The 15,250-nt window shown below is 39.9% G+C and overlaps 1 protein-coding gene across 1 annotated transcript; it reads left to right on the forward strand.

The window, feature by feature from the left end:
• Positions 1-792: 792 nt before the first annotated feature.
• nfkbie (nuclear factor of kappa light polypeptide gene enhancer in B-cells inhibitor, epsilon) lies at positions 793-13,990 on the forward strand. Its single transcript, XM_062468346.1, has 6 exons — positions 793-1,483; positions 3,838-3,940; positions 5,618-5,828; positions 8,179-8,267; positions 12,691-12,939; positions 13,117-13,990. Exons 1-6 carry the CDS (start codon positions 1,164-1,166, stop codon positions 13,180-13,182), a joined length of 1,038 nt encoding a protein of 345 aa, XP_062324330.1. The 5' UTR covers positions 793-1,163; the 3' UTR covers positions 13,183-13,990.
• The last annotated feature ends 1,260 nt before the right edge of the window (positions 13,991-15,250 follow it).

Here is a 15,250-nt window from a genome sequence, read left to right on the forward strand (position 1 = left end):
CCTACTCCCGCCCACATGAAAGTCATTAGCATACATTGTTGATATCCAGAATTCAATTCTGGATATCAAGAATTCGAATTGTTGATATCCAAAATGCAATTCTTGATATCCAAAATTCGAATTGTTGATATCCAAAATGCAATTCTTGATATCTAAAAAATTCGGATTGTTGATATCCAAAATGCAATTCTTGATATCCAAAATTTGAATTCTTGATATCCAAAATGCAATTCTTGATATCTAAAAAATTCGGATTGTTGATATCCAAAATGCAATTCTTGATATCCAAAATTTGAATTCTTGATATCCAAAATGCAATTCTTGATATCAAAAATTGTAATTCTTGATATCCAAAATTGAATTCTTGATATCAAAAATTCGAATTTTGGATATCAACAATTCATTGGTTAAATGATAAAACGGCCTGCCATAGATCAGTGAACCTGAGACGTAAAAAGCCCGAGTTGCCTACGCCCTCTAATGGTCTTATAGCCGTATAGTTCCTCATTGGATAAAAAATAAACAAATAAGTAGGCTATGTGTGCCATTTCAGGGCCAGAGTTCAGTAATTGATAGCCTATTTAAATGTTCAATACTTTTACTTTCTGAATATCCTTGCGTTGAATTTTTTACATACTGCAGAGTCCAGACTCAATGGCCTTAACGTGAAATCTGATTTACGTTTAAAAGTACAGAACTCAATAGAAATGTGCACAATGACACGATAGTTGTACGATGCTGGTTGCGCACGCCACGCCCCGGGGATTCCCCCGCTCTTGACAAAAACAGCAGCGCTTCCCTTATTTTTCATTATTCACATGCACTATACCAAGAGGTTATTAGATACTAAAAGCTCCAGCTATATTAAGGCCTGTGTCGTTTTCTTTTTATGGGGTTGAAATGACTAATTATGCGTTTTGTCGACTTTTCAATTAATGTGATATCGTAAAGTTTCTAACTCTCTCAAGTGTCCAGTAGACTTCTACTTGGATTGCGGGAAAGGACAAGCATTCGGTGGCATGAAAGGCAACAGCTCATGTTGGTCTCACAAAGGAACAGTAATTTCTTCAGGTGCCATTACCTTTCTCTTTGAAGACACTTCATCTCCTAGCAGAGGGAAGGCATAACAAAAATCTGACCAAGCCAACAAAGAGTGGCACACGATGGCTAGCGGTGATTATGTAAAGCTTAAAGAGGACTTGCACGAAGATACACGAACGGATTCAGGAATTGAATCATTCAAATCTATTTCGTCAAATAAAGATGATCAGTCAATGAACACGGTACGAAATTCGGCCTCTGAATGCAGTGAAGTCAAAGACAAACGTATCAACACCGAGGAGCGTCTGGACTCTGATTATGACTCGTCCGTCGACAGTTTATCAGAGATAGTAGAAGCCTTAAGCTTCTGCACAAACCCTCAGGAACATGAAAGCGTGCAAGAGGAAAACCTGCTCACTACTATCACTGAAGACGGAGACACGTATGTTTTTAATTTATAGATAATTTCTTATCTCCGTTCAAGTTCATTAAGTCTACACGACTACATAATATAAAACCTTACACACAATGTTGTTAAAATACCTGAAGGTCAGAAACGTCCTATTTGTAGCTTGTTACACCACTGCCATTTTGTTGTGTGAACCCAAATAGTGCAAGGACTCTTTGTGTTCATGCGTGCTGTAACTTAACTTAATAGTAAAATCAGCAATTGGGAGGTACTACTCATCAAAGCACCACATTTTCACAATATGCTCACACCACACAATATTCGTTTTTAGCAGTCTTAATCACTGCATGAATGTCATTCTAATATGGCTACTATAATTAGGACATTTTCTAAATATATAATCTAGCTATTATATCTTTAAATATTGACAAGGTCACAACCACCTCTTAGACCTTTTTTTTAATTTTTTTTACAAATTCATGCAAGCCTAGACCTGAAAAACAATATGGGTGGCATTCATGGCTGGCTGAAAGTGGGACTGTTCTCCCTTAATGTATGTAATCAGGTTATGAGAACATTATGGTAATTAGACCTTCCACTGTCAACATGCAGATGATGTCTTACTTGACATTGTGTGAAGTGATTTATAGTCTGTCAGCCACAATAACAAGGTGTAGTTATTTTATTTGTATTTTTTTAGAAGTTGATCATGTAACTACAAAGTCCACCTGCTCTCTGAAATGGAAGGGTTTAGGTTTAGTAATGGCCTGTTTCGGCCATTCTTTTTTAATGTATTCCTTATTAGACATGAGATCAGGGAGTTTCAGTGTGGAATGAAGCATGGGGGGTTTGTGTGAGCTGTCACGGACCTGGAAGAACTCCTGAGTCGGAAAGCAGAAGTAAAATAGATGCATGGAATTCCCCAAAAGAAACAAGGGCACATGCTCGCAGATACTTCTCTATGTTGCTAGCTTGTCCTAGAAGTTCACACTTTGCTTTAGGACTCTTTTTCCAAGCACAAAATAGTACACAAAACACAATACAAAACCACAAGACAAAACAACAATCCAGTTTTTCTCGTATAGTTAAGATGTCAATAGTACAATCCTTCTTCACATCCTCCCTGCAGTTCTCATTTAGTGCATGTTTGTTGACAGAAGGGGAAATACTCATAGTTGACAGTCTTTGCAACCTAACCATTAATAGTTTCACCACTTTTGGTCTGTAGACCTGCTTAAATCCAGTCTTGGGTCTATGCCACAAGGATTCTCTCACCCACTGTCTGCTCATTAAACAGAAGGACTGACAGTACACCACATCAATGCCTTTTCACTGTGAGAAAGTATGGTGCACCCATTTGATTTCCCCAATGGGATTTTTATTAATATTTTATTACTCAATCCAGTAAGTCCCTCTGATGTGAACATCATCATCAGAGACTTTTCCAAGAGCGCCTTGTATTCCGTCTGTGTTTTCATTTGAACAAATGATTAGAAGTTCAGGGAATGGCAGAGAACTTCAAGTTATAGGACTCATAGCTACATGTAAAAGGAACTGAACATTCAGGTTACGTGATGAAGTCTTCCTGGTGTCTTAAATGCACCTGTCTGTTCATGGTGAAGTTATAATAAAGGGAAGAGGCCCAGACAAATCTCGACTCTTCACCTTCTCTTGACACTAACTTTGCTCTTCATGACTTTTTGTGTTTTATAGTTTTTGTGGTTGTTCGTCAAAAAAAAATCAAAGGTTGGACATCTGTTTTGTTCAAATGTGAGAGAGGTTTTTTGCCGGGCCAGGTAAAATACCCACTGCGACTTATGTTAGACTTCAATAGTACGTTTTTGAAAGTCTTGGTGTAGGCTAAATAAAGCCCTGTGACTGTTTTCCATTTCCTGCTTTTTGTCCTGTCTGCTATGACTTCCCTTTTAAGGTTATAGGGCAAGTATTTTGTCATTTTTCACATTGATATTTGAAAAATTAGTCAGTTGGGATTTTTGCGAAGGTGAGGTTATATAGTCTGTAATACATTACTTTGAACAAACAGTTTTTAAAGAAACAAGGAAATTGTGTTTAGTATAATGTAATATAAACAAGATAGTTTAGCTTTGACATGACTAACCATTTATTTTCTTGGTAGATGATATTTTGCAATAATTTTAAGGAGTCAAACATCCTGACATAAGCTCTTTGTAGAAGTTCCTTTGTTGCACAACATCTGAATCACTGCATTGTATGCCACACAACATTCGGAGGTACACCTATACTTCTAAGAAATAGAAGTTCACATTTTTCCATTGAATGATACAGATCTTATGTGTCTTAACTTTTCTTAATCTCTGATCTTATTGATGAATATAAAGTATAAATTGATGTGTTTTTGCTTTCAGAATCCTGCACTTAGCTGTCATTCATGAGGATGAAGACTTTGCATGCCATTTGATTCACCTTTTTCCAAAAGAAGTCTTGGACATTCAAAACAACTTGTACCAGGTAGATGGAAAAAAATCACTCTTTTTCATGCTCTCAGTCTAAATGAGTTGGGTTGCTTTAAAGTTTATGTAAACCCTCTTACTTCCTCATATGTGTGGTGCAAGTACTGTTGGTTTTGCTGCCTGTAAAGTTTCCCTATTCTTCAGTACATACCGTCTCAGGGGGAGGATCCTATGCTATTTCATAAGGGACTTTATAATAATGACGTATTCATTATGGACACTTTCAAAATGTTCCTGCAGCCTCTTAATCTGCATTTGAATACTCAACAACTGAGCTATACCCATCCCTTTTTAAGTAAAGTAAACTCCTCCTCTACCTTCTTCATAAAGGACACAATTTGGAGAAATATTAGGGAGTGTCTTCTCACTAAGTGGAAAAAAAGACGTTGTCAACGAAGAAGTGAGACTGGATAGGCGACACGTATCAGAAGAATCAAACTGAAGAGCAATAACCTGTTCCAGGGGGGTATGGCAGGCAAAGGCTTGCTGTCAGCTTTTTATGACAAACTCAGTTTTAGCAGGACAAACTATCTGTCAGCATTTTGCGCTGTGAGTCACTGTGAGCCCTGTTGTCTGCAGTTTACCAAAAGCCACGCAAATATGTTGGCTCTTTTGGTTAGATTAGTCATTAGTTTCCCCAAGAAGAGTCACTGTGCAGTTACACATTGAGAAAGTTAAACAATGCATCATTTATTTTTATTTAATGCCCCACAGTGTTTTTTTAAAAGTAACCATCAAGAGTTCAGCCAAGGACTATCACTCAGTCTTTTTGAATGTCAGGTACTGTATCAGTGGTCTAGTATGAAGTAGTGGGAATACTGTCAATGTACTAATCCCTCCTCTTTCCTGTGCCACCCCCGTACATGCAGAATGTTTCATTGCACAAATTTATGGTGGGCAGATGGGATTACCTTGATGGCATATGACTACAAATCACTTCAAAATCTTAACACTCCATGTTATTAACCCTGTGTGTGTGTGTGTTTACCTGACCACCAGACTCCATGTTATTAACCCTGTGTGTGTGTGTGTTTACCTGACCACCAGACTCCATGTTATTAACCCTGTGTGTGTGTGTGTGTTTACCTGACCACCAGACTCCATGTTATTAACCCTGTGTGTGTGTGTGTTTACCTGACCACCAGACTCCATGTTATTAACCCTGTGTGTGTGTGTGTTTACCTGACCACCAGACTCCATGTTATTAACCCTGTGTGTGTGTGTGTGTTTACCTGACCACCAGACTCCATGTTATTAACCCTGTGTGTGTGTGTGTGTGTTTACCTGACCACCAGACTCCATGTTATTAACCCTGTGTGTGTGTGTGTTTACCTGACCACCAGACTCCATGTTATTAACCCTGTGTGTGTGTGTGTTTACCTGACCACCAGACTCCATGTTATTAACCCTGTGTGTGTGTGTGTTTACCTGACCACCAGACTCCATGTTATTAACCCTGTGTGTGTGTGTGTTTACCTGACCACCAGACTCCATGTTATTAACCCTGTGTGTGTGTGTGTTTACCTGACCACCAGACTCCATGTTATTAACCCTGTGTGTGTGTGTGTTTACCTGACCACCAGACTCCATGTTATTAACCCTGTGTGTGTGTGTTTACCTGACCACCAGACTCCATGTTATTAACCCTGTGTGTGTGTGTGTACCTGACCATCAGACTCCGTTACACCTGGCCACCTACCTGAGCCTGCCCTTACTGGTGCAGAGCCTTGTGAAGAAAGGGGCGAGTCTGGAAGCGCAGGACCAGGATGGGAACACCCCGCTCCAAGTAGCCTGCCAGCAGGGCCTCGTCGACTGTGCAGCTGAGTTGACCAGGAACATCTCCAACAGCAAGCTGGCCCCTGTGCTGGAGACCCAAAACTGGAGAGGTGAGCTGAACGATATCAGCTGCTGTTGTGATTTCGGGAGGCTGTATGAGCCAGTGATGTTGTCTCGATTTAGTGCTACTTCCTGTTTATGTGTTGCAGTCTATGCAAGGATGTGCCTGTCTGCATGTTTGGTTGTACTGCCGTGTGTCCTACACAAGGCAGTGTGTAGGACACACTGCAAATATAGTAATTGCTGTCTCTGGGGTTTAGCTTTGGTAGAGGACATGAAAGGCTCACATAGCGTGTTCTTTCAACAATTACTCAGTAGAAGTGGCATTGGACACTTCTGCATACACGCGTTTGTGTACGTGTATGTTCCCGATGTCGCCGCTTCATGCGTGTGTGTCCAGGGGCGGCTGGTATAAATGGGCTAAAGGCCGAATTATACTTCTCCGACTGCGTTACGGAGTCGGACGGATTGGTTGAATTTATAGTACTCCGAAGGCTGTGGGTGCTGAAAACACTTCACTGCCAGAAGAGTAGGTGGTGCTGCACTGCGATGCTAGCTAGGTTATCGAAAAGTCGGAGCAAATTTACAAATTAGCCGTTTCATCAATAAAATAAGCACATTTTCAGCAACTACACTGCCCATTTCTCGTCACATTTTAATTCAGATGCTGATTTACATGTACTGTTTCGCTGAAATATGAATTGTAAAAACTTACAGCAATGGCGGTCAAAGGATTCTGTTCCGTCTTGTTGGTCACGGCAACCCCGCCCCTGACGCAAGCGGTTCTTAACACGGACCAATCACAGCCAAGGGGTATCCGTAAAATGACGGACGGACAGACGGATAGTCAGGAAAATCAGGAGGTGCACGTAGAGCTCTCTGAGGAGCTCAGAGAGGGCACGGAGAGGGAGTTCCTCGTCGGAGAGAGGGTGTTCCCTGTGTCCGTCTCCGTAAAAACGGAGAAGTATAAATCGGCCTTAAGCCATCCCTACATATCTTTTACAATAAAGTTGAGAAAATTATTATTAAAAAAACGCACATTGTTTCAAATGTTGGTGAAAAAGAGCAGTAACGCCAAATAGTCACACGAAAAACAAAAAAGATCTAAATGGGCTTATTTTTTCCAGCCCAAACGCATCAGCAACCATTCATCATCATGTGTGACAGGTTTTGAGGCAGCCCCCTTAATTTGCTGCTAAATTAATCCAGCCCACAGGCCACTGACTTTTGACCAATGACCGCAGGGGGTGCTACTATACAAGAGTGGGGACTTGTGAGTGACAGGTGTCTGGCACTAGCCTGGTCCTAACGAGGGTCCTAATGAGCCCAGACTCTGGGCTCATTCCATTGACAAGTGTTAACTTCCTTGAAGGTGGGTACTCTGTTGAAGTTTAAAACTATTGGATCGCCCAGAGCCACTCTGGATCTGCCATAACCAATCGCTAGCGTTCACCTTAGCCAACTCCTTCACGACTAACGGAGCTAGCTGGAAAATCAAACGAACCCCGTGGGGATCAAAGATTGTTCTTGCTCCGGCTTTAACTTCTGGTGATTCGACAGCGTTGCCAAAACAGACAGAATGGCTTCACTCGCATCTTTCTCCGCCGACATTACGGAACTACAACACAAACTAGCGCACAACGTCATCGTTCTCAGCCACTCCCTCTGTTCGCTGATTGGACAGGTAGAAAATTAACCGGAGACATCTGACTTACGTACCTCATGCCCAGACCTAGTACAGAAGCTAAATCAAAATTGAGCGGAAGTACGTAGGAGGGCAGAGCCAGGCTAGTCTGGCACGCCCTCTTGATTTATTGCCAATTCAGACTTAATTAATTCAGCCCACACATGCCGTTGACTTTTTGACCAATGACAGCAGACCTATAGACAGTAAAGTTAGTTGCTAGTGGCTACTGCGTGTGATAGTGGGGAATGTGATTGTTGAAATGGCTGGTCTTAGCAACATTTTTAATTAGGTGGATTTTTTACTTTCTCATCCATTTTTTTGTAAGAACATTTTGAAGTAAAGCGACTTGGGACACCATCCAAAAATTAAAATTACACAAATGGACAAACGACAAAATGTTTAAAAAATGGTACGTTTTGTGTAAGTTGGTTTTAAAGAAACGACTGACTAACGGCCAGTGTAGCGCTAGCTAAAGTGCTTTTCTGTTAAGTTGTTGTTGTAACTTGCTATCTTGCATGTAATTATGCTTTTGCTGCAGTGTGAACTATTGATTAATGTATATTAGCCTACACGTTTTTAGCCCGCCCACCCAATATCACCACCAGCTGTCACTGTGTGTGTCACTACTAAATGATAAACATTTATTATTTTTCTATAATTGCATTGTTTACTTAATAGAGGATGCCTGTTCTAAAATACTCCTCTTGTTTCAGGTCTCACCTGTCTCCACTTGGCCACCCTGAACCAACACCATCGTCTGATAAAACTCCTCATGAAAAAAGGGGCTGACCTCAATGTTCAGGTTTGTGCTAAAACCCCCCAAAATGAAAATGTTCAATCATATTACTGTCATAATAGGGTCAGAGTACACTTCCAATTTCTTGTCTTTCATCCCATCTTTCTTTCTTGAAGGTGTAGGTTGGTTGAGGGGCAGTTCTATGGGCGCATGTGAAGCCCTCTGTGACATTGCTTGTAAAAAGAGCTATACAAATACAACTAGAGAGGGTAAAATTTCTGAGGAAATTGTAGGGTGTGCTTGCTTGCGTCTGTTGCACAGGGGTCCGTTTTTGAATGACATTTTTACAACTGATATTTCTGTATATTTTATATAAAAATGCATACTTATTATTTATAAAGATTATTGATTTAAAAGCATTGTTTCTGCTTATTTACAACTGAAAATACGAGTGAAGTGTAGAATGAAATAGATGTCTTCTCATTTCCCCTCCAAGAGGCAGCCTCATCGTTGAATCAAAACGAATAAATTTGGCAGACCGGTGTAAAAATTGACCTAATCTATGAATTAAACGTCCTTTTAAGTTTTTCCGTTATCGTGATATTTTCAGGCATTTAGCTTACTCATATTGCATTCATTCATTAATAAAGAACCCCCTTTGAAGATTATTCTACGACGTTACCGGCAGTAGAAGATGGAATCGCTATTCAAACAGTAACGCTACCATCTGCTAACTGAAAATATGCCCCCAAAAACGTAAATAAGCTTGACATTTATTTAGTGGAAAATCGCTCATTCATAAAAAGCTCACTGGTAGCGATCATTGTCAGTAACAACGCAAAATGCGATAGAGCCCTGTGTGGAGAAGCTGCCCCGGTAAATTGTACAGTACAGTACACTACTGCTGTGTTCGTCTTGGTAGCGATTGCGTTGGTTGAATTTGATTTAACGTTCCGTTGTACGGTTTAGGCTGAAATTAATTATTTTCATGAACAGATTGACAAAGTTTATGCTGTGGCAATGAAATTAAGGTTAGTAGTTAGATAGACTTTTGATTTAAGTAAGGGGAGTGCCGAACATGTTCTGTCGCCGTTTGACTTCCTACAGCTGTGTAGATGTTTTTGTAGTGTCTCGCGTAGGCTACAGCGTTGCAGTGAGCAACACTGGTTTGAAACCACAGGTAATGATAATTTCACCCACAAATCGTTTACTTGTAATGTAATGTCATAATAAATCCTACAACGAAAATGTATTTGTGAGGAATGTTTATTTTAACGATTGAAAACAGATGCATCATAGACCACTGTAGTATGTGTTGCCCAGCCAACAGAGGCTAATGTCATGATGCTAATACTTCAGTGACATAGTAGACTACTGTTTCCGAAAGTAGATGTATTTCCTTAATAATATCAGCTTATATTGTACATTACACGTCACAATTGTGTGTCATATCACAAAGTAAAATTAGTAAATAGTTATCACCCTGGCCTCTTTGCTTGTGGCGTTTCTGCAACTCCCTTGCAGTAAAGCAGTTAGCTTAGCTATCTCCCAGAAGTTAACGAGCTGCTAAACTAATGTTCTGCTAGAGGTAGTCACGCGAGTTTTCGTGACGTTAGTGACGTAAGTAGCGTCATTGACTGTGGCTAGCAAGTTAGCCATCGTTAGCTTCACTTTTCGCCACAAAAACGTAATTTCCACTTAAACCATGCAACGGAACGTAAATCCCAATAGAAGCAACTCAATCGCTACCAAGACTAAACTTTTGACACCGCCGTTGTGTATGTAGGCCAAATATTGACTGAGTTTTAGGGGGGCAAAAAGAAATAATAACTAGAAAAGGCTGTTCCTGCGAAACAGCAGTGAGAATGCTGAAAACCTGAATGGGGATAGCTGACCATGCTAAAAAAGCTGACAATAGTGAAAATTTAGTAGAAAGTTATAAGCTGAAGCTTCAAAGCAACCGAAAGGTATTTTTGAAAGGGACTGGCGCAGCATTTCAACAATGATTTGAAAGGATTTACCATTACTTTTAAAGGGAGAATAATTTGCACAAAAACCTTTTATATTTTAAAAAGTATAAAAGTGAGAAATGAGAAAATACCCGCAAGCTGAAATGAATTTCAAAAATGTGTGAGTGACACAAAACAGGCAGTGTGGAAGCTGAACTGCTTCATCTAACATAGCTAAAAGCTAAAATAGCCTACAATGCGGGAGAAGCTGAAAGCTGAACTGTTAAACAGAAGAAGTAGGCTAGCTAGTCGTAACAAGAATATTATCGTTTTAACAGCTGAAATTATAGTTGGGATAGTAATAGCAGTAGCAGATGTAGCCTACCATTGAGTGCATTTACTCGGCTTTCTTAGTAGGATTCAATGTGTTGATGGAATGAAACATACAGGAAGACACGGCGACACTTTGTTGCAGAAGGATGATGGTGCAAGTTTTGTCCGTGGAGCATACAACGGTTAATAAAAAAGAATCATGTAGACGCGTTTATTGAGTAATCGCATAACTAATTACACATGTAAACGGAGTAATCGTATTATTCGCATAAACCGACAATTGCTAGTAATCGGGTTTCTCATGGTCAAGTAAACGTACCAATCACCTGTGTGAGAGACTGAGTGGTGCGCGTCTGTCGTTACGGTGATGGTGCAGCTATGATTGCTAACGCGCTGAGGGCAGAGAATAAGAGAAATGTAGCTAGAATCCACACCTCAAACAAGATAACCTAGACGCAAAACTGTACGTCCAATCCAAAATATAAGGATATTTTCCGAGACCCAAGACTCTGCCGAAACCAGAGATATTCTTTATATGTCTGTGCAGTCAGAAATACGACTCTACCTGCAGTTTCAAAAACGTGTTCCTTCTGCTTTCTGGTGCGTGTTTGTTTGGTTGCCACGGCGATGGCGCAGCTGTGATAGCTAACGAGCTAGGCAGAGAGAAAAACGAACATTTACCTAGCATCCACACCTCAAACAAGTTGACCTAGACGCAAAACTACACGTCCAATCAATAAAATTAGGATATTTTCCGAGACCCAAGACTCTGCCGAAACCAGAGATGTCCTTTATATTTCTGTGCGGTCCCAAGACTCTGCCGAAACCAGAGATGTCCTTTATATTTCTGTGCGGTCAGAAATACGACTCTACCGGCAGTTTCAAAATCTTGTTCTTTTTGCTTTCTCTGACGATTTTGTCACCAGATTTGCATTGGTCTCTATGGGGAGAGAGTTGGACTTTGTCTCGCTTTCGTGGGGCTCTGAACAAATGCGTACGTCTGTTGGATTCAACAGACAACTGTCTACGACCAGCACAAAATTAGCTATCTATTGATCCAAAAACGAAGCATGAAGAGCGAAAATTGTGGCAATGCTGGCAAACTAGAAATATTTTTTCAACGACATCCGAAGCTGCCCTACACTCTAAGTGTTTCAGTCTGCACTCTAGGGTTTCACGTAAACACCCATGTAAATCTCAGAAACGGCTTGAAAAAGTCATGAAACATAATCAGTGATATTGAAAAAAGTTGAATAGATATCAAAAAGCTGAATTATTTAAAAATAGTTTAGGGTTTTGTCAACATTTTAAAGTTTAAATGGTGGCTCTAGCTGAAAGATTGAGGAAGAAGAAGGATTTAGAAGTTGAAGAAGTTTAAAGAAGTTTGAGAGGATTTGAAAGAAAACTCCATTGGAAACCCATGTTTAAAATATTATGAATATTGATTTATATTAATTCAAGCATAAGAGGTACAAAGCTGAAAAGTCATAGCACCCATGGCCTGAAACTGCTGAATTTTTTGATAGCTGAACGGTTTTAATAGCTGAAGATTTGAAGGTGCTGAAAGGTGTCTTGGAAGAAATAGAAGAAGAAGAAGATGCTTGAATAAAGATTCAAAGAACAATACTTGGAATGCTGAAGCAGCATTCCAACAAATATATATGATAGAGAACAAAGGTTGTGCCCTTGCCGAAGGCAAAGCACACCCAATGAATGAATTTGATTGGATCTATTTGCTGCACCTGTGCTCCGATAGTAATATGCCCGGCACTCAGTGGTTTATGACAGATTCAGATTTGGGGCTGGGGGAGGGGGAGAGTCCTGTAGTGTGACGTGGAGCTGAGCCCTGTCTTGTGTTGTGGAGCTGAGCCCTGTAGTGTGACGTGGAGCTGAGCCCTGTCGCGTGATGTGGAGCTGAGCCCTGTAGTGTGATGGGGAGCTGAGCCCTGCAGTGTGATGTGTACAGGCTTTTTCTAGCATGGATCAAAATGATAGAGGACAGGCCCAGGCAACATGTCTGACTCATTGATGGATATAGAAAAGTGAACTATCCAGCAGACTGACCTTACACAACGCCACTCCTTTTACTAGGTTTAATTGTTGAACTACAAGAACTGTTAAACCTTTGTGTACTTTTTAGTGAACTTTTTATAAAATATTGCTATTTTTTATTATTATTTGCCTATAACTCTGTTTACTTTCTCCAGGAAGGTACAAGTGGAAAGACTGCTCTTCATTTGGCTGTGGAGCTCCATGACATTACTGCTGTGACCCTACTGTTGACCAAGGCAGCTAATGTGGATGCAGCCATGTTTAATGGCTGCACACCCCTTCACCTGGCAGTGGGTAGGCAGGACACAACCATAGCCTTCCTCCTGTGTCGCTCTGGGGCTGACAAGATGCTGAGGAACATGGAGGATGAGACAGCCCTGGATCTAGCAGATGGCAATGATGATGTGAGTTTCCTATATTATTAATGAAATTGTGTATGAATTGAATAATAACTATTGCTTAGTTGGTCAAAAATACAATTAACTCTGTTTTGGTTATTCCATTATATAATTTACATATTTTAGCCACCGTACAAAAGATGTTGTTTATGTCTAACTTCCAAAATCTTCATGTATTTTCAGATTCTTGCTCTTTTTCCATTTGATGACATCCAAATCTCTGGCAGGTCAGTTGAAGTGCAATTTTAACCGTGTAGAAAACATTGAACGGTTGGATGTACCTATGCTGTGCTGGAGAGAAAAATTACCTTATAAAGTATCCAGGGCCTTCATGTTTGTTTGTTTTTAGCTCATGACTTGTGAATTTTCCTCCATTTATAAATCCTCTCAGTTCCATCTGTTATTTATCGTTCGTAGACAAGGCCTGTCTTACTTAGTTATGAAGATACAAGGTTGTGTATCTACTTAACAGATTTTATATGGATTCATGTGTTCAAATCAGTCAAATTGAATGTAGAAAGTGAAACTGTCTTGTTTCTACATGATTTGTCTTTGAAGATTATGTATTTCCCCAGGAAGTCCATCTTTATTAGTGGCAGAAATCCAATAATATATTTTATCCTTTCCAAAATGTACTTGGAATCTACCTCTTTATGACATCTACAGTACATTACATGAATATTTCCTGTAACCTAATTTCAAAAACCTTATTTGAGATATTGAGAGCTAATGCTTTTTTTAAATTTTATTTTTATCATGGGAAACATTAAATTCTTCTCATATACTAAAAGTATGTATTTTTTGCCCTATTTAACCTGTTGTATATATATGTTCTTGATACCTTTGTTGAATGCAATGCCCTTTGGTATATTGGTGTTCAGCAAAGCAATAGTAGCTACATAACTGACAGTGTGGCTTCTTGGTTTGTTACATCAGTCCCTGTTCCCTTTCATATGATTGATCAGATAACATGGATTATGTACATACTGACTTGTTAAGTGTTTGTTTTAACAGGATCAGACTACTATATTTTATAATAAAACGATGATAAAATCTTGTTTTTTGTTGTACGTTATTGTGATCTCGGTGTTTTTCACAGATGTGGTTTACAGTGTACTAATAAACACTAAATTTTCACTGCTTCACAGTCCTTGTGGGGACACTGGTATACAGTGTATCTGGCTAATGCTGATTCAGTACCTTTTCCTTCAGTATGTAAAATACTACCAGTTTGTGCACTGAAGGAATTGTTTCCTTGTTTCTTACTTCTTACCAATAACACACACAGTATAATTAGTCTTAAAATTCCACTCAGATGGTTGTGCCCACTTTCTGTACTCTCCCAAGTGCTTGGCAGACAGGCCAGGATTAAGACTTCTTTCAAAAGTCAAAGGATACATTTCTGCACTTTGATCATGAGGAATGTGTAACCCCTCCCTCTTTGTTTTCCTACTTGTCTACCTTTAGCCCTTTTGTTCACCAACAGTAATGTTTTTATAGAAAGGTTTTTAATTTGTTGCGTGTTTTGATTTGACTGTTGTGCTGTTTTTAGAAGGATTACGGTAAAAGCATACATATTTTGGTTTTGGGACCAACTGTTAGTCAGTGAAACTAGGATGATGTTGAGGCAATGCCCTAAAAACGTATTATGTCAAGTGACTTTTTTTTACCTGAGTGGTTCTAACACAAATAGTACCCTACACTGACTGCAGTGAGCATAGATGAGAAACTTGATGATAGACAAGTAGCACTTCTTCTGAGGGTGGTGAGGTGTGGTTTAACAGAGGAGAAAACAATGAGAATAGTCCGTAGACCATAGGGTTGCCAACCGTCCCGAATTGTCCGGGACATCCCGAATTATGGGTGATTTTGATTTGTCCCGTCAGGGACAGCTCCAGTCCCGTATTCCAATCACAGCCTCACCGGAGAATAATAGGCTACTGTAAACGCGCCAAAACTCACGCAAACGTTGCTATGGGACACGGTTGTTGCTTGTTGGTGACAGTGTGTGAACTTGCCACTGGTGAGGTGAGCATTATTGTGTGTCAAAAGGAGAAACTTGTAATAATTATGACTATTACTTTGAACAATACATCCACGCGAGTAGCTATTAGTGGTTTGCCAAAATTACACTGAAATGATAGGTTTATCATGGTATGGCTAATGAAAGCTTGCGATTTCCGTTATTGTTTTTCAGCTGTTGGTGCGCGCGCATGTGCGCACCTGGAAGAAAGTGTCCCTCATTTGGGGTTGAGAAAGTTGGCAACCCTAGTAGACCATGATCAGCTCCTATTCACAAACAAGCCTCTGACTATTA

The sequence above is a fragment of the Osmerus eperlanus genome, chromosome 8, assembly GCF_963692335.1.
Source record: "Osmerus eperlanus chromosome 8, fOsmEpe2.1, whole genome shotgun sequence".
Classification (NCBI taxonomy): Eukaryota; Metazoa; Chordata; class Actinopteri; order Osmeriformes; family Osmeridae; genus Osmerus; species Osmerus eperlanus.

Coding starts and splice junctions, on each gene's coding strand:
- nfkbie (XM_062468346.1), top strand. CDS start 1,164: ATGGCTAGCGGTGATTATGTAAAGCTTAAAGAGGACTTGCACGAAGAT. Junction 8,268..12,690: donor GGGCTGACCTCAATGTTCAG/GTTTGTGCTAAA, acceptor TACTTTCTCCAG/GAAGGTACAAGTGGAAAGAC. Junction 12,940..13,116: donor TAGCAGATGGCAATGATGAT/GTGAGTTTCCTA, acceptor ATGTATTTTCAG/ATTCTTGCTCTTTTTCCATT.